The sequence below is a fragment of the Prinia subflava genome, chromosome 4 (genome assembly GCF_021018805.1).
Source record: "Prinia subflava isolate CZ2003 ecotype Zambia chromosome 4, Cam_Psub_1.2, whole genome shotgun sequence".
Taxonomy (NCBI): domain Eukaryota; kingdom Metazoa; phylum Chordata; class Aves; order Passeriformes; family Cisticolidae; genus Prinia; species Prinia subflava.
The window spans coordinates 4614159-4638421 of record NC_086250.1 but is presented as its reverse complement, the minus strand read 5'-3'; the positions used below and the strand labels follow the sequence as shown (position 1 = coordinate 4638421).

At 42.2% G+C, this 24263-nt stretch overlaps 1 protein-coding gene across 1 annotated transcript in view; it reads right to left on the bottom strand.

Moving 5' to 3' along the window:
• Positions 1-24263, bottom strand: part of PDE3A (phosphodiesterase 3A) — a 215478-nt gene that overhangs the window by 72278 nt on the left and 118937 nt on the right. The window contains exon 2 of the mRNA XM_063395214.1: positions 6776-6826. Coding sequence (XP_063251284.1) covers positions 6776-6826 — 51 coding nt within the window. The remainder of the gene's footprint in view (positions 1-6775; positions 6827-24263) is intronic.

The following is a 24263-nucleotide window of genomic DNA, read 5'->3' as shown; positions in this document are numbered from 1 at the left end:
TTTCATGTAAAATAGAAGGGATTTGGTTGGATACAAGGATCACTGCAGTGAGGTGTCCCAGCAGGACTCTGCTTTGTACATGAACACACTGAATATGGTGGCTGCATGATGTAATGTTACATGAAACTCAGAAAATCCCTTGGTTTATCATTTCACAGGACCAGTTTATTTGCTGCTCAGCACCCTGCACGGGTTGCAGGCTGTGGAAGTTTGTCCCATCTACCACACCAATGGTAAGGAACAGGATATTGCACTGTACCTGCAAACTGCTTTAGGCACAGTGTAAATCAGTGGCAGGAAGGGCAAGCATCACTTCATGGGCTTCACACTAATCCATCACAATCCAAACTGATGACTTGGTGCCACAGAAAGCATTACCACTGCTTACACTGCTGAAAGCATGAATTACCACCTAAAAAAGTATTGCTGCTTTTATTGAAATGAATAGTATATTCCTTTCAACTCCCCACAGCTATGTGTGTATATAAACCCCTATAGCAAAACTCTTGGTTCTGTTCTCACATCCTCGTGGAAATCTAGTTTGTGTTTTTAAGTTCACAGTCATCGATGAAACAATTAGAAGTTTCCATCATGGGATAATGTGGGAAGATTTTTCCTGTCTTAGGACCAGTATCAAAACCAGCTTATGCTCAAAGCTACAGCTCATTAAATTAGCAGGGAATTTTGGGTAGATAGAAATATTCATTATGGAAATAATGACAGAAAATACCTCTGGCTCAGCTGCTTACCACAACATTTTAAATCTGTACCCATCATTCAGTGAAAGCATTCTCAGTTGCAGTTCTCAGGAATAAAAAAAAAATAGGATCAGTCTAAGAAAAAAGGTCCTCAGGCACATACACCAAATAAAGCCAACAGAGAATTACCCTCCAAACCTGTACTGAGACTTCAGGGAGGGCTTTCAAGCAATATGAACTGCTGGATGGACAAGAAAGAAAAGCCTTCACAAATTCTTTCCTTACTTATATAAAGGTAATTCCTTCTGAAATCATTGACAAAGCCATTCAAGATTCAAGAACTAAGAAATACCACAGTTTGTTAAATAGAGGCCAATATACAGTATTTAATTTATTACTATTTAGCTTAAATTTACCCATGCAAAACACCCACAGGATAAAGATATATCTTCCACATATAAAAATGAATAGTTAGATCAGACATTTTTATCAACCAACCCCAAAAAGATCTATTTCAGGGTTCACAGTTAAATCTACTTTCTTCACTCTTTCACACACATAAAATACAAAACAATGAGCGGAAAATTCCTTTGTCATACCAGAGCCTGGAAACCATGGAGACCTCTGTGGATGTAGTGTCTGAGAGCATAAACAATGCTCAAAAGATCAAAAGTAAAATTACATAACAACCTAGCTTCAAAAAAAACCCCAAACCAACAACCTCCAACTATATTGTCTACAGACATCACAACTACTCTTGTTTTTTTTCTCTACCCTTACTTCTAGGCTGCTCCCCCTTGCCTAAACAGTTCTGGGTGTCATTTTATTTCATGCAGAGTATGCAAGATGAGGAATAAAAATCACTTTATGAGTTAAAAAAACCCATAAAGTATTTTCAAATAGAGTGTCAGACTTCACTGTGGAGTTAGATACACTTTCTTAAAAGTCAGACTTGCCACATTGTTTTCCCTAGAAACAAGATCAAACCAAATATCCCATTTTACAGTTTGGTTTTTTTTCTTCCTTTAGTTTTTTGTTTTCATTTTTGTTTTCATTTTAGGTGGTAATAAGCCCATTTCGAGAGGTTTTGGTACATGTTAACATAAATATCTTTTATCTGCTCTGAGTAGAGAAGTAACCTGCAATGATACTACTTACTGTCAAAATATAAAGTCATTTTGTCAAGGTCAGCCTAGAACAAAGTAAGCAACTGCATGCCTTTAAGGACTAAAGAATGAATTTGCACCAAAAGGCAGAGGTGTTATTTTTTAAGCAATAAATTGTGAACAGGAGCAGCCTAAAACACTCAAAGTTGCCTCTTTGGGGTTGTCATCTTGCCCAGTAACTGCATTTTCCTCCAGTCAGTCCTTACAGACTCACACTATGCTCAAGTGAACTGGATTTACGTGCATCACTTTCTGACTCTCACTCTCCCAGAGTGGCAGGTGGGCCAGGGAAATTTCCTTTTCTCTTTTAAAACCCTCTGGAGAGAGGGCTTGGGGGGCTGATGGTGGAACTGATGCACAGCTCAGTGCAGCCAAGCACACCTCAGACCTGGGTGAGGAATACTGATTTTTCCCACATACTGTGTTACAATATGATGGATGATGCAATGCAACGTTAGGGTTAGAGTGATTCAAAGGAAATGCTGGAAAAGTAAGGCTGGAAACCAGCTTTCCTTTGAAATAATATTAGTGTCTCTGCATCTTAACAGAAACAAGATGACAAATGATTCACTTCCTAACAGAGCATTTATTTGTCCTTTTTTTTTCTAGGAAATTTAAGAATGCTGGGCTGATCTGGATCAATTAAATTCTTTTCAGTACAATAAAAGTGTATCAATCAACAATGCCTTATTATTTTATGGTGAATAATAATGTGACAGCATAGGGTTGGTTTTTTTTTTTTTACAACTAGTATGTCTGAGATCTCTAGAAGTTCCAAGTGGTATGATTATCTTTAAAATCTACAACTCCATAGAATATGGTATGGAATCTGCCCTTCCCTTCTCCCCCTTAATAAAAATACACAGGAGGATGCCTCTCAAAAACTGGGATGCATTTCTGTTGTCTATCCGTCTTCTTGTCAAACAATTGTCTCCTTCCTACAGATAACTGGTCAACTGTTTTATAAATGGAAAACCAAGATGGAATTGGGATTGAGAAGAGACTGGAGCTGTTAGCTCACCAATATTCTCTCTGTAATTTTTTTTTTTATCTGTACATCTCAAGCAAGGTATTGAAAAAAAAGAAAAAAAATCAGAGACTCTTGGAGTGCCTGGAGCAAGAAGTAGGAAATACACTAATCACACTGCCATTCATCACATCTTAGTCCTGCTTCTGGTGACAGCATTTGCTTTTCCCAGCAGATCTTTACATATATCCTGTTTACATCTGCTTTACTCTCACCTTGGTTAAGACACTTGAAATGACACATCAACCAAGAGGGCTCTGCAAACGCTGAGGGTCCGCCAGTGCCTCAGTGACTTCATACACACACACATACATGTAAGATACGAAATGCAAAAAAGTCATGCACCCATCAGCAGTAGACTACAATTTTCCTTGGCCACTCAGTTTAAGATACTCCTAAAACCTTCAGAAAAGTCTCCTTTTTGAGACAGGGAGACTTTCTTGGTTAAACACATCTGCATTAGTGGGCTGCCATGGCACCTCCACGTTCACAAGTACATGCTCTTGCAGAATCAGCTTTACCAATCTTTTGCAGCATTCATCTTGGAAACTACAAGTAACAATCAGCTGGTTCTCACTGCATTCAGAGAACCCCTACACCCCCATTAAATCACTGTAAGTCTCTCTACAGTGGCACTGAGGGCACACTAAGACACAACAGATTCCCAGAGCACAGTACCTGGTCAGCAGCGGGAATGGACTCCCACCTGCGCTTCAGCAAGTACAGAGATTTCCGGCTCATGATTCTCAGTCTGCTCTAGAGGCTTTTCCAGACTTGAGACAAAAGGCTTCTGTCCCAAACCAGTGGCAAGAACCTTATTTCTGACTCCTGTTCTTCATTGTAGACGGCAGAGCTCCCCGACGCACGCAAGTTTTGGCGAGCTGCGAGGTCGAGACCGGTTAGAGCCCGGCTTCTCCTGTTCCTCTAAAGCCTCCGTGTCCTTGCTGCTCCTCTAAAGCCTCTGTGTCCTTGCAGTGCCACAGCAAAAGGCTGAGGCAGGGAGCAGCCCAGCTCCCAGCGACGAGCTACCTCGCAGAAAGAAGCCTGGAGTAGGTAGCCAACACCAGACGCACTCAATCTGAAAATAGCTGTTGCTTAGGAACTGGAGGGGGTAAAAACGCAGCACCTCGGATATATAATTGAGAGCTTTGATGGTTAAAGAGAATTAAAAAGGCTGGACCCGTGCTTCTCTCTCTCCATCATCCTTTTACAATGCTGGAGGAGCGACTGCTCGATTCCGCTGGCTCTGGGACTACGCCTACGTCTCCAGCAAGCCAAACAAGTCTTGATGGCAGAGCAACAGATTACTCCCACACAGCCCTTGTAAAAACCTGTGCACCAAGTGTGCCGTGGGTCCCACCTGGAAGATCTTGGGAGTATCAGCTACTGTGTTCTGGTGGAATGATTAAAATACAATTTGCATTTTTTTTTTTCTGCAGAGCAATAATATTGCAGGGATGAATTCTGCCAGTCACACTTTCCCGTGGCACGTGCCAGCATTACAAATGGGTATGAATATTTTCCCCTCAAATGATGTGGTTCTACAGACTGCATGTATATATTTGAGAGCATAAGATTTCTTTAGGTGGATTAAATATTCCCAAACACTTCAGAATTTCTTTAATTTGGAACCCAATTTTGAAGTTTCATGCCTAAATTCTTAATTCTAACACGTCTTTATCTTTAAAATTAAGCATGAAATGTAATGAAATTCACTTTGCACTTCCTGCTTCATTTCAAATCCACAGAGTAAATTCTCAGCATGAAGCACTTACAGCATGCAGTGCTGTCTTCAGGGATGAAAAAAGAAAGGAAAAAACAAAAAAGAACAAGTATGTTGCCAGGAACACACCGCTTTTTGTAAGGCAATCTATAATTCAATCTAATTAGAGCAGCCTTAATTGTAGAATTATTCCAAAAGAAAAGGAATCCTACAACATACATCCACATATATGTGGGAAGTCTCTTAGAAGAGAAGTGCAATGACAGTCATGGTAGAAGTCATAAACAAGTTAAATATTGTAAAGACAGCTTTTCACTTGTGCCATTTCCATTCTATTGAATTGCAGATGCTTATCACGAGACAAAGTGCTGCAAACAGAAATTCCCACAGGCCTCTGTGTATTTCATTTGACATCCTTCCCTACCTGTAACTACAGCACTTTGCATTTAACTCCCACATGCAGAAAAGGAACGTGTTTTCCAAGTGGGCCATTAAGAAGGATGACATGCAGTGCAGCAGCTTCCCCTCATGTTTCAACACATGCCATGGAAAACCTACTAACTCTTAAAAAAACCCCTCCCCTTCACTGAATCAGAGCTTTTTTAATGAGTCTTGATAGAATAACTTTATGAGTTCATACGTGGATTTTAGTTTTAGATTATGGTAAACCAGTGGTTGCACTTCCCTTTTTTTCCTTTCTAGGTTTTAAGGTGTTTAAGCACATCTAACACATCACTCACCTTAGTTTTTCAGCAAGATACTAATTTTTATAACAAGAGAGTGCCTTTTTTTTAAAAGACACAAACTGGCAACAATGTAACTGAATCACAAAAACATAAAAAGACTTTTCCATTCCATGCAAAAATCAGAACCTCCCTTATTTCTCCTAACCTTTCAAGGAACTTAAGTAAATTAGGTTTAATACTATTCCCAGCTAGACAATTTTCAGAGTCATGCAGAAGAGCATCTAAAGGTACAGTGGAATAACTGAGGCATGTTTTCTTCTCTGTAATGAGACTTTTCTTCCTTTTCTGCCTCGGTTTTTGTGTCTGGGCACTAGGATAGCACACAGTAATCAGAAAGCTTGGGTTGTTTTGGGACTCTTCATCAGGACTGTAGTGAGAGAACAAGGGGAAACGCCTTCACACTGGCAGGGAGTAGGTTTAGAATGAATGTTAGGAAGAAATTCTTTACTGTGAGGGTGGTGAGACCCTGGCACAGGTTGCCCAGAGAAGCTGTGGCTGCCCCATCCCTGGAAGTGTCCAAGGCCAGGCTGGATGGGGCTGGGAGCAACGTGGGATAGTGGAAGGTGCAAGGGGATTGGAATGAGATGATATTTAAAGTCCTTTGTGACCCAAACTGTTCTACGACTCTACAGTTTCCTTTTCCCACCTTATTATAGATCCTTTAATGCCTTTATGATGCATCTGTCATTTGTCCAAGGTATCCATATTAAAATCCTTCACCTGAAGTAAAAGCAAGTATAAAATGCTGAGGTTCTAATTTATGTTCTTTCACCATCAGATAGTAAAGACTATTTTACCCAAGCAGGAAAACTCCTGACCATCAGTATTGGTAGTGATGTCTCATTGGCAGCAATTGTAATTCCAGAGATAATTTTAAAATGTTGTGATACCATTAAAACTGGTGGCATGATTTCCTTCCAGTGACAGGTCAAGAGCAAACACGTGGCTTCTCTGCACCTCCCCACACAGCTCTAACACACCTTGGTCAATAATGAAAGTATTCATGGTGAGAGAACCATCCCAGTTTTACAAATTTGTCAGGTTAAAAAACAAACAAACAGAAAATAACCAAACCACCAAACAAAACATACCCACATTATTTGAAATTGTGTTCCTTTGATGTCCTGGTGGAGACAGATGAGTAAGAAATGCTTTCTCCATACATCTAATCCATCTTTCTGCTATTGAAAAAACCTTTCTGTTGCATGACTCAGCTCTGTCTGGATCAACTGTTTGAATTACAGCTCAAAAATGACATTGATGAAAGCTCTCATGGTTTTATGCTTTTTTCCATTGCTCCAAACCCCACAGATATTAACAAAATTAACAGCTTTGCCAAACTCAGATGGAAACTTGCTTGAATGCCTCAAATGCAGCAAAAGCCAAAATAAAACACAAAATGCTGAGCAACTGACCTGTGAGCCTCTGGGTCCTCGTTTGTGATCCCATTCAGAATGCCCCATGAGCTGAAAAACAAAGAAAAGCAGAAGTGAGTGATAAATTGCATTCATTAGTTATAATTGAAACACTCATGCTTTTATATCCATTACACATTTTTCTTGGAAATAAACAGGTTTGCTTTTATGATATATTTCACACAGCTTTTAGCTTCACGGTGAAGCCATATAACACTGTACCTTTGCATTCAGAACCCAAACACATCTGGCATCACAACTGTGCTCATGCCAACAAAATTCCCACTTCAATGCCATAGATTCAACTTTAGCCAAATGTTTAATACTGATCTGGCAAAGAACAGCTGATACATCAACAAGGAGATTACCAAAACCAGGGGCTTTTGATTAATCAGCAATGTACATTTTATATCAGCAATGAGAATTAGCAACAGCTTTACATCTGTTTCAGCATTGAATTATAGAGGTTTTGTGCATCTACTCAAGGATTTCTTCTGGGCATTGTTTGCTCCTACACACAGAAGCATTGCTAAATGCAAATCTAAAAATATGTGAATGGAAGATAGGCGGGTTAATGTGACACGTAATGACTTACAGTCATGCACATTTTCTTGCTCATTTTTCCCAATATTGTTTCCCAAAGGAAATACCTTCTCCCAGTTCAGAGGTAGGCAAGGAGATTTACAACCCACACTTATTGCAGAACATACTTTCGAAACGCTCATCCCAGGACAAGAAATTAAAACTACTTTGCAAAATCTGGAAAGCCACATGCATCTCCTATGATAAGATTTTTTTTTAATCTTCTCCATTAACTGTTCCTACTTATGCTTTTCTTTTCTAATGGCCCCTTCTTTCTAAGTTATTACTTACAACTATCTGGAGACAAACCACATATGCAGACAGGTGTTAAAGATCAGAAATGTCACATCATTTTTTTACTTGGTCCAGCCTTATGACTGGCCCCCTCATTTCACTGCAGTTTTTTCCCATTTTCCATACACTGTTGGTGGAACAACTGGCTCTGCTGGTTTTCCCTATTGGTTCTCCATTACTGCACGAAGCACAGCTTTGATGTTCATGAAAGCTGGCCTTGGTAAATAACTGGTGTGCAAAAACTACCAAGGGAGGCACCTACCAAAGGCTTCAAAGAGCCTCTGCCAGAACCCTTGTACCTCTGTGGCTCCTGCCTCTCTGGACCAAAAAAACCTCTTCAGTTTGGCTTAGCCCCTGTGCCTTGGGAGGAAGTAACCCCTGCTTTCTTAATTTACTTGGCTAAAAGAAAATTAATTTAGCTTGAGCCTGACCTCATGTGATTCCTGTGATGATAAGGGCTAGGGCTCCAGGTTCCTATCAGGAATCAGCACAAAAATAAACTTCACAGAGAAGAAAGAAGGATTGATGTTCCTGCCCTGGCTGTGGCCACTGTGGTTCTCCAGGCTTTACACACTCTTGACAGCACACACTTTCAAACCCAAGAGATCCCATAAGATCCCACTGCCAGGTTTTTCATGCTCCTACCCTCACTGAATCCACAGCTCTCTAAAAAGTGAAAGGTTGCTTTATTTCTGCTATGAGAGGTGCAGTCCCAAGTCAGGACTTGGGACTATTCCCACATGTAGGGATGCTCCCAGTGCAGCCAGTCCCGGGAAACCAGAGTGATGTGTACTGGTGATCCCCACTAATCCTCACACCTAAATCAAGTCCTTTTAAACATTCATTCACCTCTAGGCATAGTTTTCTCATCCTGATCCTCTTTCTTGCCTGGTGCCTCACGTCTCCACAGTGAGTTTTCAGCCCCACAGCCAGCTCCTGCTCTGCTCCACCACTCCTCCTCCTGCCCAGTTCACAGGTAGCTTTTGTTCAATCTCTAATCCTGCTCCTCCACCTCGTGTGGGCAATCCTGGGGGTCTCCACAGACTGGAAGTAGGAGCAGCAGCTAATGCTTCAGTGAAAAGTGAGTCCAAAGGCTGTAACAACTCATCCTTGCTCCATTTCCCAGTGTCACACTATCAACATCACTCACAGAAGAAAAGCCAAAGTCACCAGTGAAGCAATCACAAATTCACTGGAACCAGGAGTGACCCACTCCTTATTTAGTCACCATTTTATGAGCAAACTCCTTATGGCAAATTACACAGCCCTTGTCCAGTTTAATCTCTCTGCAAAGGTGCCTTGGTGGAATCAGGCAAGTTTGTGTTTTTGCTGACAGATCCCTTGTCCCCAGTGTAAACCACTGCTCCCTCTCACTGTGCCAGGATGTTCTGCTGAGTGACACGGGCTGTGGCTCTCACCAGCTAAAACTGAAGTTGCTTTCAAGCACTATAGTCAAATCCACGACCCATGAAGCCAACCTTCTCCTCCCATTTTTATAAAATCTTACTTGGCTTTAAAATGTGTTTCTCCCTCGTTATCTAAAAAAATTCATCTCACGCTAGAACGTTCTTGGCATTGGTGGCCCCTATTAGCACAGGAGTGAAGGCATGAAAAATGAAATTAAAAGGATACCACACAGAAAAAGGCCTCAAGCTTTAAGACAGAAAGCAGAAAACCCCAGATGTTATAGCAAAATTTCTGCCAGGCCAGCATTCTACAGAGGGATGATTGCCCCAGTGTGACACTCTTTAGGTCAACAAGCCACATTCTGCTCAGTTCCTTCTGAACCTGATTTTCTTTTCATGTGCTGGAGCATGATATCCAGAAAGGGAGGAAAGAAAGTATGCCTGAACTATTGGGCTAGGTAGAAATCACGACTTCCACAAGCTGAATAGAAATCAAAAGATGAAGAAAACAGAATTAAAAGCAAAAAACAAAGCCCAAAAATGAACACACACACTCCCCTCGCCCCCAAAAATAAAAGAACCCAAACCAAACAACAAACCAACTACACTCAGAAAAAACAGTGTGTGCATAAATCCACTCGCGTGAGTCAGCCTTCTGAAATCATGGAAAAAGAAAATAATATACTGTTTAATTGGTGCATGCATGCAGACATAAAAATGCATTTGGAAGCAGGGGGATTTATGCTTATCACTAACAGATGGGTTTGCTCCAGACCCCACCACCTCCTCTGAATGTTCTCTGGAATCAATTTGGTCCAGAGTGATGATAAACAGCCTCAGAGCATCAAATTTATTATTCTTACTGACCAGGCAACTAAGTGTATCAGCAGCAGAAAAGGAGGGATAAAACCAAAATCAAACTCCCACACAGCTTATATGCACGCAGTCTCTCTTAAAAGAAAAAGAGCTACTTTACATTTCATCTGAAAGTGTCCTGGAAACCCATCTCTGACAGTTTTAATACTCACAAATGAAAGCAGCTTTTAGCAACAAGAGCGACTCTTGCACGTTCAGGAATGCACAAAAACACAAATGGGCTTTGCTGAAACCAACTGCTTCCTTCTCCCCTAAAAACTGATTTAGAGGTCTCCGGTGAAAACACTCCCCCCTTCCAGCTGAGGGTGAGGACTGGCAGTGGAAGAGGAGGCAGGAATGGAAAAGACCCCAGTACCAAAATCCCAGGCACAGCCAGAAAAGGAGAAGTGAAAGGGGTCATCTCCTTACGAAGATGTAGGGTGGTGGCCTGTGCTCTAAAACTCAGGTTTTTGCTATAAAGCCCATTAAATTTATCAGCTTGCGGTTTTAAAACTTACATTCACTGATTGAACAATACCTTCAAAGGAGTAAGGAAAGGTATAAAGGACTGTCTACATTAAATATCTGAGATACTCACACTGAAGTAGAACAAAGCCATTTAAAAATTATCATCTTCAGCCCTCGCCTCTCTAAATGCAGTTCTTCTCCTATACAGTTATTTAATTAAAGCCCCAGCAAATAATTACATAAGGATTTCAACTTTCATTAAAATTCATAAAACATAATTCTTAGCCTCCTTAGTACTAGAGAACTGCAGGAAAATGTGACCCACACATACTGTAAAAGATCTAAATAAACAGAAAGACAGGAAGTAAAGTATGACAATTTAAAGCTGTTTATAAGTCCTAGTTTTCCCTTACATGATCTTTTTTTGACCAGGGTTTTAATTTTGGCACCCTTGAAACAGCAATACTGCTTACTATGCAATGGCTGGAAAAAAAAAAAAAACCGAGATAAAAAACCTCCAACAAAGCCAACCAAAAAATCCTCAACCTCAAAAAACAGTCAGAGAAATACAAAAGGCATAATCTTATTAAAAGGACCTCCCCAACTGGGTACAAGTCAGGAACAAACCCCAATATTTAAAATACAAGCAGTCTCATGAATATTCTTTGAAAGGGGAGGAGTCCTCAGCAGCAGAATGCAACAGCACTTTGAAACCAGATGGACTTACTAAAGCAAGTGTGAAACTCAGCACAGTTTCAACTATTAAAGAGGACTAATGAAATAGTGATATTTAGTGTTTAATAAAACCCTTTAAATCAATTCAAAGTCTATTCTAATTCTATTCAGATTATAGTCTATTACTCTGGAATTTCAATTTGACTCATATTGATACATGCATAACACTTTTACTGTTCTAAAAACATTCAGATGGTGATGGCAAAAGTGAGCTGAATCAGGCAGCAGCCACCCAAGACAATAAATGGGATTCAAGAAGATCCTGCAACAGGATCACACAGTCCAAATGCACGTGAGAACCTTGCCCCAGCTCACTGGCCCCTTCCCTTGGATTTTAAGGATTTAGACCATGGCTGGATACCTCATTTCCATTCTGGTGAACATAAAAGACTCCTGCTCTCTCTAGTGGAAGGTGCACACAAGGCAGAGCACAGGAATTGCTCCTCTGCTCCATCTGTGATTGGGAGCCAAACACTTGCATCCAACATTTCCCGCTGAACTGCCTGTGATACATGAACAGGGCAGCCTGAGCTCTCCCAAACAGCTGAGAACCTGCAAAAATGCCTTTTTGCCACTCCTGCAAGGATTTAGCACATTCAGTAGTGGTAAAAATGAATTACCAAAGAGATTATAAGAAGTTTTGGCTGGGTGGTAGCCAGCAGCTTTAAGAGTTGTTTATATTCAGGAATCAGCATCCAGAAGAGGAAGATAGGAGTATCCAATCAGGCTGGCACCTGGTTTCAGCCTTCACCAAAATAGCAGAGCTTCTATTTAAACATGAGCATAACATCTCCCCTCTTTGGAAGGGTTTTAGTTGAATGGGCATGTTGAGGATGTGAAACAGTGTCTCACTGTTGGGTTCTTTGACACTGCCTCCTTACAGCTTGTGCTGAATGGGGCACAGTATGATCCATATTCTCTGGCTGAATGGGTATTAGCCATGCTCCAGTCAGCATCAGATTTCCACTGGTAATAAGAAACTGTTTGTTACCAGGCACAAAATGTTCCCGATAAGTTCCTTTTTCAGTCACCAAAATAAAATAAAAAGAAAAAGGGCACAAATTATTTCCTTGATTACATATTAGAGGAAACATTTATTTTTACAAACATGCAGGAGTCAGGTCACACAGAAACTAGCAGGGTGTTTTTGCACATGCTATTTTGAGTAGGATTCCTTCTATCTGATAGACTGCTCCCTGCATTTTTATGGCAATCAAGATAAATGAGATGCTTTACTGACTCGATTGATTTAGGGAGGGAATTTTGGTGTGGACACCATCAGCAGGAGCAGCTAAGCAGGCTGGAGCTGCTGAGATTCACCACTGCCAGATCCCTGATAACATAACAGGGGAGCAACAGCCTACTCTGACCACCTTCTCCAGCAAATGGCAGAATACAAGATGGGAGAGACTATTTTACCCAAGCAGGAAAATTCCTGAACATCAACACTGGCAGTCTTATTGGCAGCAATTGTAATTCTAGAGATAATTTTAAAATGTATTGTGATACCATTAACACTGCTGGCATGATTTCCTTCCGATGACAGGTCAAGAGCAAACAGGCACATGTAGGCCATGGCACACAGACAGCAAAGGGCTCCAGTATTTGGAAAAACAATCCCTTTTCCACAACCCCTGGCCAACTCCCAGGGTCAGCATGAAGATGTCAGTGCTTGCTGCTCAGTCAGATGTGTGAGATGCATGCTGGTGCCATCACAGCCACTGAGGAGAGGAAACTCTCCACCAAAATGCTCCCAATGTCTTGTAGCCCTGCAAATCGCCAAGGCCAGCCTCAGCTCCAAGACTGGATAGAAAAAACCAAACAAAAACCCCAAACAAAATAATTCACCACGACAAACCAAACTAATAAAATCGGAGGTGAGCATTTAAGAGCCATTCAGCTGCTTCTTAATCAAAGATGTTGTTTCAAAGGTTTCTGGGCTGCTGGACAACAGCCGGAAGCAGAGATAAGCTTTTTAAACCACAGCAGAGGCAGGAACGCTTTGGAACTTGGCATTGCTTTGAACTGGAGGCAGGGCCAGCAAGATACAGTGATGGGTCTGAAGAGGAGCTGCAGTGAATGGCTCCTCTGCAGGCTGAGCCCCAGGTGGGCACAGCCTGAAGCTGGAGGTCCTGGAGGGAGCTGCCTCCTCCATCCCTCTCAGAACCTGGCTGGGAGGTCAAGCAAGGACCCAGAGCACTGCCAGAGGCAGATCCTGTGCTGAGACAGCAGAGCAGGGTCATGAGCCTCTGTGGCTGCAGGGAATGGAGAAAATCAGGCCTTGGTGGAGCAAGGCTGAGGGGAGCTAAAGGAGACAGCTCAGAGGACACCCCAAGAGTCACCAGCAGTGACTGTCCCCAAGGCATGGTGAGGAAAGCCTCCCCAGCTCTGAACCAGGGCTCCAAAGGAGTGAGGTCACACCTGGCACTGGCAGGGACAGCAGGACAGCATTTGGGAGCCCTTTCTCATGGCAGCACACCACCTTTGTATTTCCTTGAAATATCCTTTAAATATCCCCCCTGCAGCCTTGCAAAGTCCCTAGGCTAGCTCAGATCCTAGAAGGCTTTGGAGGAATATTTCAGGGACAAGGCAAGGGATTCCAAAAGAGGCTCTAAGCCCCAGATGCAGTCCAAGATGTTTATTCCAGGTGGTTTCCAGGGGGGAAAGAGGCTGAATGAGGAAGAGCAGAACCTTATCTAATCTCCTGCTAAGGAGACATAGTTGAAACTCATCCAACAGGGTCAGAAAAGGGAGGAAGGGTTAAACTACACTACTAGTAGTAGTACTACTACTACTACTACTACTACCCCTGGTTACAGGCTCCAGGGGTCTCTGGGGAGGGAGAAGCAGAGAAATACAAAATTTCCTGACAGCAAACTGCATCTGACTCCTTCAGGGACTCCCTTACGGGGTGGGCAGGGGACACAGATGTGTGACACAGCAAGCTGGCAGCAGTGGGCTCAGGGCAGCTGCTGTGCCCCTTGCTCCACAGCACCCCTGAAAATGAGCAGGTTTAACGACAGAGAATGGGAAGCTGCTGGGAAATTAAAAAAAAAAAAAAACAACACCCAAAATGTAGGTGGGAAAAAGAAAAGGCACAGGAATATCCACCTCCACACCCTGTATCTGGTTTTATACAGATTTTTTGTCACAACTACTTAAACAGATGACAGTAGTAAAACAAATCCAGGCGTGTTTCTATTATTTTCACTCCTACCACTGAATTTCTCAGGTCCCTATTAATCCTTCACACGTCAAAGAGGATTTTAAACAACAGGTTTGGGAGGCAGAGCTGTAGTAAAATAGAGAAAAGACCTGATTTTGGAGGGAGTGGGGGGTGGAAGGGAGGAGGTGGTGGTGGGTTTTGCCCCCTTTTTGATTTTTTTGGGAGCAATTCTTATTCTTTGGTGATCCTCAGCGATGGATGCCACACGAGTTACGTGCAGATGTACTGCAGATTTTTTAGCAAAGGCTTCCTAAATTAATGATCTTAATCTGGATATTTAATTTCAGAATAAATTAGTAAAACAATTAAACTGATAATAAATATATTTCTTGAACTGAATCTGGTAGCTTAATAATAGGCATGGTGGACTAGTCTGGTGGACTAGTAATCCACAAGTCAAAGTGTTCACCAAATTTTTCATATACCCATTTTCTCATTCTAAGCATAGTCATGAAAACCAAAGCCTTAGAGAAAAATATCTGTAGAGGCAAGATAAAAACTGTAGGCACAGCTACTCTGATACCCTCCCACCTTGGCCACAGACAGAATTTACAAACAGTCACTTAGAGAAGAAGATTCCTCAGTATGGGAATGCCAGGGCAACACAAGAGCCCTAAACATAACAGTGAGTTAACAAAAGAACAGAACTGTATTGATAAAAAGGAGAAAAATTACTATTTAAATGTTGCTTGCTATTCACAGCACACACATGAAATTCCTGGATTTCACAGCTACACAGTCAAGTCTATTCTGGTGCAATTCTGGTGCAATTAAGTTCCAAGAAAAGTCAGAAAGCTTATTTACTTTATTTTTCCCATTGGGAATCATTCAGTGTGCATTAAGAATCCCATTCACAATACCAAGCCTGGCACAAGCTTGATAAACCAGACAGCTACTGCAGCAGAGTTAGCAAAATCTGAAATCATGTTGAGGTATCTAAAATCCTTTTTTCTTTTTCAAGGAGTCTACAGACTTCTACAAAACAATCTGCACTGAAATGGATGTTCCTAATATTATTCTCTCTTTAGTGCCGGAGTTTTTCCTCTCACTTTCCATCTTTTCAGAGATCCTAGTGTCACACAGGTTTCATCTGCACTTTGTGCTGCTAACACAAACCCCAAAGGTGATATCTGCCCTTTTAGGCTAGTTACAAGCACAGAAGAGTCTCTGCTTCCAAAGAAATGTCTTGAAGATAGAGGGAATGTCTTTTCGCACAGAAATTAAAATCCCACTGGGAAAAATGTTTCAGGATTTTTTCAGCCAAGCTCTGATTTCAGGTGGATCACCCTCAACAGGAACACAGATCACAACAGCTCATATGGAAGGCAAATTAGTCCAATGAGTTTAGGAAGTGCATGAATGAAATAGCTAACAATTCTCTGGTAGTTTCCCATAAAAATGGGAATTTTCCAATTCGATTCCCAGTGGATAAGTGTCTACCTCACAGAAAAAAAAAATTACAACCCAAAAAACCCCCCAAACCATCATCAAATTGACATCCTTACTGGCAGTCTCAGCAGAAAAAAACCCTTAGGACTGAGTAAGCAAGGAGGTTTCACCACACATTTAACCTTTGGAAGTGGCTCCAGTGCTGGGGAACTGAGCCACTGAAGCAGGGACAGGGCCATGTGTGACCTGCTCGTGTCACCTCTGTCCTTCCCTGGTGCACACAGGGTGGCATTTTGTCACAGCTCAAACCTCTCAGCAGAGCAGGGGCACTGACAAAGAGGAAAGGGGTAGAAACTGAGAGAAAAAAATCCTAACTCTGGGTGCTTGGTCAGATATCCAAGGTGGCAGTGCCATTGTCCCCCAAAACTGGAAATTGTGCAGAATCCAGCAGTCTGACCAAAACAGATCTCTTGTGATAGCACCAGCACTTCTTGAAAATAAAAAAACAAACTCTGCTTATGGTAATCTGGCATCTTAGTGTCCATCTGGTGTGAAACACAAAACATGGTGACTGCAGGAATTGGTCCCTGGTGAGGCCAAAATACAGTGAGGCAGGAAGCCAGAAATGGAATATGGTTTCAGCAGCTCGTTTTACTGAAACACATTAACTTTAATGGTAGCACTGAGGGAGGGCTGCCGTGAAGTAATGAAAATTTTAAGATAAAGAGAATTTGCCCTCCCACAAAGAAGAGTGACCCACACAGCCTTCTCCCACCCTGAGAGCTGCATTGAGTGAGGGTGAAGCCTCTGCTTCCAGAGCTGGCCTGGAAAAGAAAAAAGCATTGCTCTGCCAAGGCTTGTTTTATCCTGACACCCACACAAACCAGCCACTTCTTTCATTAAAACCCTGTTTTCCTGGGTTTGAGGCTTCACAAAGCAGAAGAATAGCACTGGTATTTCAACAGCTAGACCCCAGCTAGCAAATGTCCTAAAATTACACTGTAGAGTCTGGTAGCTTACTAAGAAACCTCAATGTCAAAACTCAAAGTACATTCAGCTTAAACACACCCTTGGGGGGATTTTATACTAACTACTTTCTATTTCAGACTATTCACTTTAAGCTCAACCAGCAATGCTTCATCACTCATCCAGGAAACCTCCCCTCTCTGCCACCCAATCTCAATCAACCTGCCAAATTAATTATCACCCTGCATTTGTCTATTGCTAAGAGGGGGGAAAAAAAAGCAAATAGATGAATGTAGCAGTGACCCGAGCAAAAACGAATCCTCTGAAACAGAACTAATTAAATCAGTTCAGTGATCTTCTTCCAGCACGACACATTTCACCCACTCCATCCCCAAGCAGCCCAGTTCTCCCATCTCCTCCAACTGTCCTCACGTGGAGCTCAGATGTCTCTCCAGCAACAAAAAAAAATCAGGGATCTTTTCTATTCATCCTTGCAACTGCATGATTGAAAATAAAGGAAAAAAGCCAACTGCCACACAAAATTCACAACAATAATCTTCCCACTGACATTTACATGCAGATTCCTGGCCACAGAATATGTGTTTCAGCCAGACAGCAGTAGGATTTGATTACCTACCTCAAATTTATGGGACCACAGGCACCAAAACTTTGGTGCTGCGCTGGCTCTATGGAATGAGCAGGGCTTTGCTTTTGATACCCCAGTCAGGCCTTACAGCAGAGCTGTCAGGACTAAAACAACAGAGAAACTCCAGAATTTGTGGGTTTTAAATCAATGCCATGAGTCAGACACCAAACCTTGTGCCAAGTGCATTCTCAGCCTAGCAAATCCGCGTGTGTGCACGGTCCAGCATTCGTGACCCTGCTGACTCTGAAGGGCCCAGCTCAAGGAAATGAGCTACACACACATTTAAGGTGCTGCCATCCTAAAATTTTAAGTGACAATCCAGTTGGAATGCATGCAAAAACACATCTGGGCCACGAATCTCCCTGCTGCTGGAACTGGCACCGATTCCCCTGGGGTCAGGCTGTCAGACACGCTGTGCCAGCACCAGGGCAGAAACACCAGCCTCTCTCCCTCACTGCACTTCACTTTCTATCACCCTCCTCTTTCTGAGAACACATTCAGAGCAGGATCAGAACAGGGCAAGGCACCTTAAGCAGAGCACGAAATGCCAGGTGACAGCCCTGCCTGAGGAACTGAAGAGACACTGAAGCCAGACCTCCCTTTGCTCCAGGGTTGGAATATCGAGTCAATCCCGCCTTGCTTTCCTCCCTGCATGACTTTTAACACGCTCTGTGCTTTCCTAGACAGGAGGCACATCACAAATAGGCATCAGCACTGAAATCTGGATGCCTGCACAGGATCCCTCTTGAGCCAGGTGGAGCTCCAGATGCAGGAGCCCTTGTCCACAGCAGAGTGCAGGAGCTGCACAGCAACACACAGAGGCAGGACCCTGAGTCATCCCTAGGTAGGTGCCTACACAGGCAACAGTTTGTCATTCTCACCCATCTGCTGCTCCAAATCACACACACATGCTGTCACATGTGCTTTTTTATTCCCATCTGGATTGCAGAGATGTATGAAGAGGCAGAAGCCAGGAGGAAGAATACTGGGCTTGTACAAGGGGGGATCGTCAGGTACCTTCATCCACCCTAACACCAGAGATTCCAGTGGAGGTTTCTAGAATTCAGAGTAAAGACAGATTTTTCACAATGGCTGCAGGTTTTTCCATTATTTGAAATGCTGCCTTTCAAACCAGTCTGGCTCTTAAATAAGCTTTGCTTCTCAGATTTTATTTTTAAATAAAACCATGTATGTCTTCTTAGAGGGATATCATAAAATACATTCTCCTGCAACACTGTGTGCCAGAATTTCAATCCATGTGGTCACCCAAGTCCTATTTCCATCCTATTTCCATGGTCTCACAGCAGTGCTAACAGCAAAAGCAGAGCCCACCAAAGGTGCAGTCTCTAGCACGGTGTAAAGGATGCACAGAATATACAATATTCAGGGTGGTCATGGTGCAAATGGATGTACCAGGAGGCATTCCAGAGAGAGAAGGAGAAAGGCAGAGCAGCACAGAGGGGAAAGGAGCCCTTTCTGGAAGGGCTGACCTCAAAGGAGAGACATGCAGCTGACCCAACCCTCCGTTTCAAGCCTCTGGTTTTGGTGCACTTAAACTGAATCATGTGAAAGCTGCTGAAATGTTCACTGATGGAAGAATAACCCACATTGAAAATGTATTTGGACTCATTTGCCTTTCAGAAACAGGCTTTGACAAAATTAAGTACCATTTCTGTGGTGAAAAACAAAACAAAAAAAGGAGTAAGTTTCGTGCCAAAAAAGGTTGATCTATTCAAAACTGAAAATTTTGAGATTTGTTTTCTATGTGCAACTACTTGCCCTTCCACCATTGGTTTTATTTTTCCCCTAGAATTTTATTCCTTGAACGATCCACTGAAATATACTTTTAATGCCAACTTCATCAATAAAAGCACTGTTTCTCTTCTTTTTGACAAGCTGTTCAGCACTGCCTGAGAAACAAGAGCTTTTCTATTAATTCTATTAAATTCTATTAATTTCATTACAATGTCTTCAGTCCCTTCATTTCCCTGCTGAAAAAGTAATTTAAGTTCCTTTTTCCTGTGTCCCAAATACTTTCTCTTTCATCTTCTTACTTTCAATTTGTGCAAAAATGCTATTTTGATTCTGCAGAAGTGTTATTTTACTAGAAATATATCACTTTACCCTAACCAGGAGAGTCCACATTGAAAGGTATTTATATTTCTAACTACCAAAACAAACAAGAAACATTAAAAGAGGGAGAGGGAACTCTGCTCAGAGCTAAGTGGCTGTGCAGATCTGGTTTAGTGACCATGAAAAAGGAGCTCTGCAGATCTGTATTGATTACAGATTCAGTCCTGAGCCCCTAATGCCAACACAATTTTCATCAATTCAGCCTGGCCTGGAGGTTGTCCTTTGTTTTCCCTCCTGTGCCTGGGAACCAGCCTGGTTTTTTGGGAGCTGTGGTTAAACACAGTTAGTCTGAGTCTTGGTGAGGTGGCTTTGAGTCCCTCCCTGCTATTATCTGTCAGCTGCAAATCAGAGAGATCTTAGTGGCAACCACTTCCAAAGCATTTCCAGGCCACGATACAAACTTGTTAACTCAGACAGAACCTCACTGAGGAAAAAAAAAATTATCTTCATTTCACAGATGGAGAATTGAGACATTTACCCAGCACAGCACCACAAAACTGGGAATGGAAACTAAATATCTTCAGTTCATGGGATCAGACCATAGGCTTTGTTTTGATCAGCTATTTGTGCCCAAGTTCTTTTCTGGGGGGAGCCAAGGGTATACACCAGGGAACAGAATTATTCTTATTTTTGGCTGCCAGGAGATCTTATCACTCTTTCTGAAAATGAACCATTTGGCCCTCTAAATATCAGAAGGAGGACAGGCTTCACATACCAACAACCTTCCTTTTTAAGAAAGTGAAACAGGAAAGACAGAAAAACTCAAAGGGTAAAAAAATAACATTTATCCCCTGTATCTGGGCTGAACTCAGGCATGTTGCAACCCTCTTTCCTCAGTCAGAAGGACTTCATCTAGAGAAGATAACCTGAGCAAAGTGAAAAACTTTAGAGTTGTGCCCCAGAGCTGGGCTGAACCTTCCCCAAGCTTTCAAGGCATCGAGTCCACCCCAGCTCTGCCCACGGATGCAGGGATGAACAGAGACAGGAAGAGATAAAGAGCCAAAATACCAGGAGAGAGAGCATTCTCACAAACTCTGATTTACTGAGGTGTGTGAAGCATCTCTGACATGAAAGTGTTCACGACAAGAGCTCCATCTTCTTCTCTTCCCCTTTCAATTTTTCCATGCAATTCTTTTTTTTTTTTCAGAAAGAGAAATCATAGATAATTGCAGTTTACCTACTTTATCAGTCTGAAGACCCATATTCCACAAGCATGCTGCCAGGAGATAAGCAGCTGCATTCTGAATAATTCCAAATATTGAGTGTCTGTGTGCCTTGGGCCCTCTCAATGGGTCTCTTTATTAGGACAAAGATTCCTTCAAGCAGAACCTGCCAACAGCTTTGGTTCAGACAAGAGTGACAGAGGCTGAGAAACAAATGCTTTATAAGCTTGGGAGAATACAGAAGACAAAAAAAAAAAATCACTTCCCTTCTCACACCTAAATATAGAACATAAATAAAAATGTATATAACCTAGATAGTTTTCCTGACCTTGCTCTTTTCTTCCCACACATCCACCCTGGTCCCCTCTAACACACAGAGTGTGATCCTGGAGCCAGAATTTTCATTTGTTCTCAGGAAAAGACAGTTCATGGTAAAACACCTGCAGTGTTTCAAGAGAAAAATCAGGAATTTCAAGGTGGATCAAGAAGCTTGGCTCTCACCAAGGGGCCACCCAAAGGTGAATATTCCCAGTGGAGACTTCTCAGTGGCAATCTGGAGGAAGATATGATCAAAGAGGGGGGAAAAGGGTTCCCAATTGCTTGTAATGCCACACTTTGTTGGCCCTGTGACTAAAAAGTGGCATCCAAACTCCTTATGCATAATACTTCCCATATTTTTCCACAATATTAAATACAGAGGATGTAGAAAAAAGTGTGTGGAAATGCAGGTAGTGCCCACACTGATAACTACTGATAAGCTCAGAATATTTGGAAACTCTGAAGACAACAGCACTAAATCAATACTCGTACTGTAACTTACAGAAGACACAGCTGGTTATTTTCTGCTGCTGTAAAAAATTACAGCATTGCAAGTTTGCCTAGAAATTTGACTTCCTGGAATCTGAATCATAGAAAAAAACCCAACTAAAACTTCAAAATTATAAAAAAAAAAGAAAGAATGGGAGAGGGAGTGAGAGAGAAACAAACAACATTTCCTCTAAGAGAGAAAGAAGGCTTTTAACTACCAGGACTGCAAAGAGGAGAAGAAAAATAAATACAAGGACTGAAAACTGAGTATTCATGGCTGATCTGTGATCTGCTGCCCCAGCACTGGTGGGAAACCTGCCGAAGGATAAACCTCAGCTCTGCCTGGCATCACAAACCAGAAGAGTAGATAAGGTAAAACATAATAAACAAACTTCATCCTTCCACTCAGGAGGATGGGCAGGACGGAACAAAATACCAGAACTAAAGCAAGCTAATGCTAAAAATAACTTTATCTCTCCTTCTTTATCTCAAGGGCCAAATTATCTCAGTTCTACTTGAGAAGGCTAGGCAATGCCAGCACCAGGAAGGTCAGAAAGCATGTGAAAATTTACCCAGTAGCTTATCCACTACCTAAATATCTGCTATTGCAACAGTACAGAATAGCACAAAAAATTCCTACTGTCTTACAGCACAAATATATGCCAAGTCTTTGTTTGAAGACCATGAGTTAAAAATGCACATTGGATATTACAGATTTAATGCCCTCACATCCTAATACATAAGAATTTTTGTTGGTTTTTTTTTTTCCCCAATGAAATAGCCTTTTGGTTATTAATTAAAAAAACAGATATGTGATTACTATGAAGTATCTTCTAGAAGTACAGATTAATTCCTAGTCCCCAGAAAACAAAGAGCACCTGCATATAAGCAAATAACACATTTAGTTGACTTGACTGGAAGAATTAAACTTGGGTTTCTTCAAAACTCAGATGCCTCACAGATTGAATCAGTTAAAGATTTTGGTTTTGCTACAAACACTTGAAGGGAGAGAGACGATACTTATGAGACATCAGAATATCCTTGTTCAATATTTCAATGTCTAGGACTACAGTATTTCAGTTTTGTTTTACTACAAAGTGTTAAAATTAAAATCTGAAAGGAAAAAAGCCCCAGAACCCAGGGGGAACCCCCCCTGCAATTGTTTCAAGTTGTAAAGGGTTTACTGAGTGAAATGAGCTTTTCTGCTGTTGTCAAAGTTCACTCACAGAATTTCTCAAGATATTCAGGCTGTATTTCCTGAAATGCTTCCAGAACCCTTCCTGCAACTCTGGTCACTGGCTGTGAATCTGATTGTTGGGCAGCTCTTGATTTGGCCACTGAGTGGGCAAATTTTCAGAACTTACAGGCTGGTCAGTCTTTGTAAGGTCAGGATGCAGAAGCTGCACACCTGGAGAAGGGCAGGGAGAAGGAGCCAGGAGAGGCTGAGGAGCAGGAGCTGACAGCAGCTCACAGGCAGCCTGACACCCGACTGGAGCTCGTCCTGTGAGTGCTGTGAGAAGGAAAAGTCACCCCACTGCAGCCTGGTGTCCCTGCTCTCCTGCTCCCAGGTGTGGATCACCCCGGGGCACTGCAGACACCCTGGTGACCTGGAGCAAGCCCAGCTCTGCTGCCCATGCCCCTGGAGGGAGAGCAGCAAGGAAAGCACCAAGCTGTGAGGACCTGGGGGATCTAACGGGATGTGGACATCAGAGAGCACAGACAGAATGAGGTCACAGTCTGATCTACAGCCCAGGGTGTGCAGTGAGCTACATCCAGGCCAGCAATTTGCTGTGATCCTGTTATTGAATGGGAGGCAGAGGGAGAAGAGGGAATACCCTCCAAGTTCATACAGCCACTAGGTAACCAAACAATGAACCCAGAGCAGAAATGTGCCAAGAACGTGGCAAGCAGATGGCTTGTTTTTGCTTTGTTGTGTGTGGAGGAGTCCTGTGTCCAGGATTCCATACCAGGCAAACAAACATACCCAAACCACCACACTGATTTTGAGAAACAGGAACTGGCAAACGTGAAACCACTACAGGGAAGAATCTCACTTGTGCAGGACAGGACATACAACTCACCCTTTTGCCTAGCTGATACACCCAACTGCTCAATGTGTTCACTGCTTCTTTTATTTGGTTGTTTTGGGTTTGTTTTTTTTTAAAAGGTCACACTTTTACAAAGGGATGCAAAATCCATCCCCAAATCTAAAGAGACAGTGATGAATTGAGCTGCTCCAATCTTCTTTACCAATGTCCTCTGATTGTTCCCAAGTCCCTGTGGGAACAACAGGAAGCAGTAAAGAAAAGGCCCATGGGATTAGCTGTACCAGGGTAGAGTTAATTCATGATTTTTGTCAGCTTCTGGCCAAAACCAGAAGAAAAAACCCAATATACAGAAGAGGTATGACACAAGATTAATTTGTATCTTGATTAGTCTAGAAAAAAGTGAAAAATAAGAGCCCAGACCTCTTTTTAGCTCTTGTTGTTAATTCCATTAGCACCTCTCCCATACTATAACCATTTCTTTTCAGTTTTTATTTACCTCACAAAGTGCATTGCCCAACAAACTCCTGACTGCTGAAAAGTGGGCAGCTATCTACTGCTGGAGATTTTTTTTTGCCATAAGAGGACACAGTCACCTCAACTTTCAGCAGCCAAGGAGTTGCTCTGTCACTGAATGCAGCTGCAAAAAAACCCAGAAAACCAACTCCCTGCATTCTAAAACATTAATTTCCCAATGTGAGGGAAATTCCTACACTTGGCATAACACATGGGGACCAGGTGGTATTTAATCAGTTGAAGGTAGAACTTTCCTC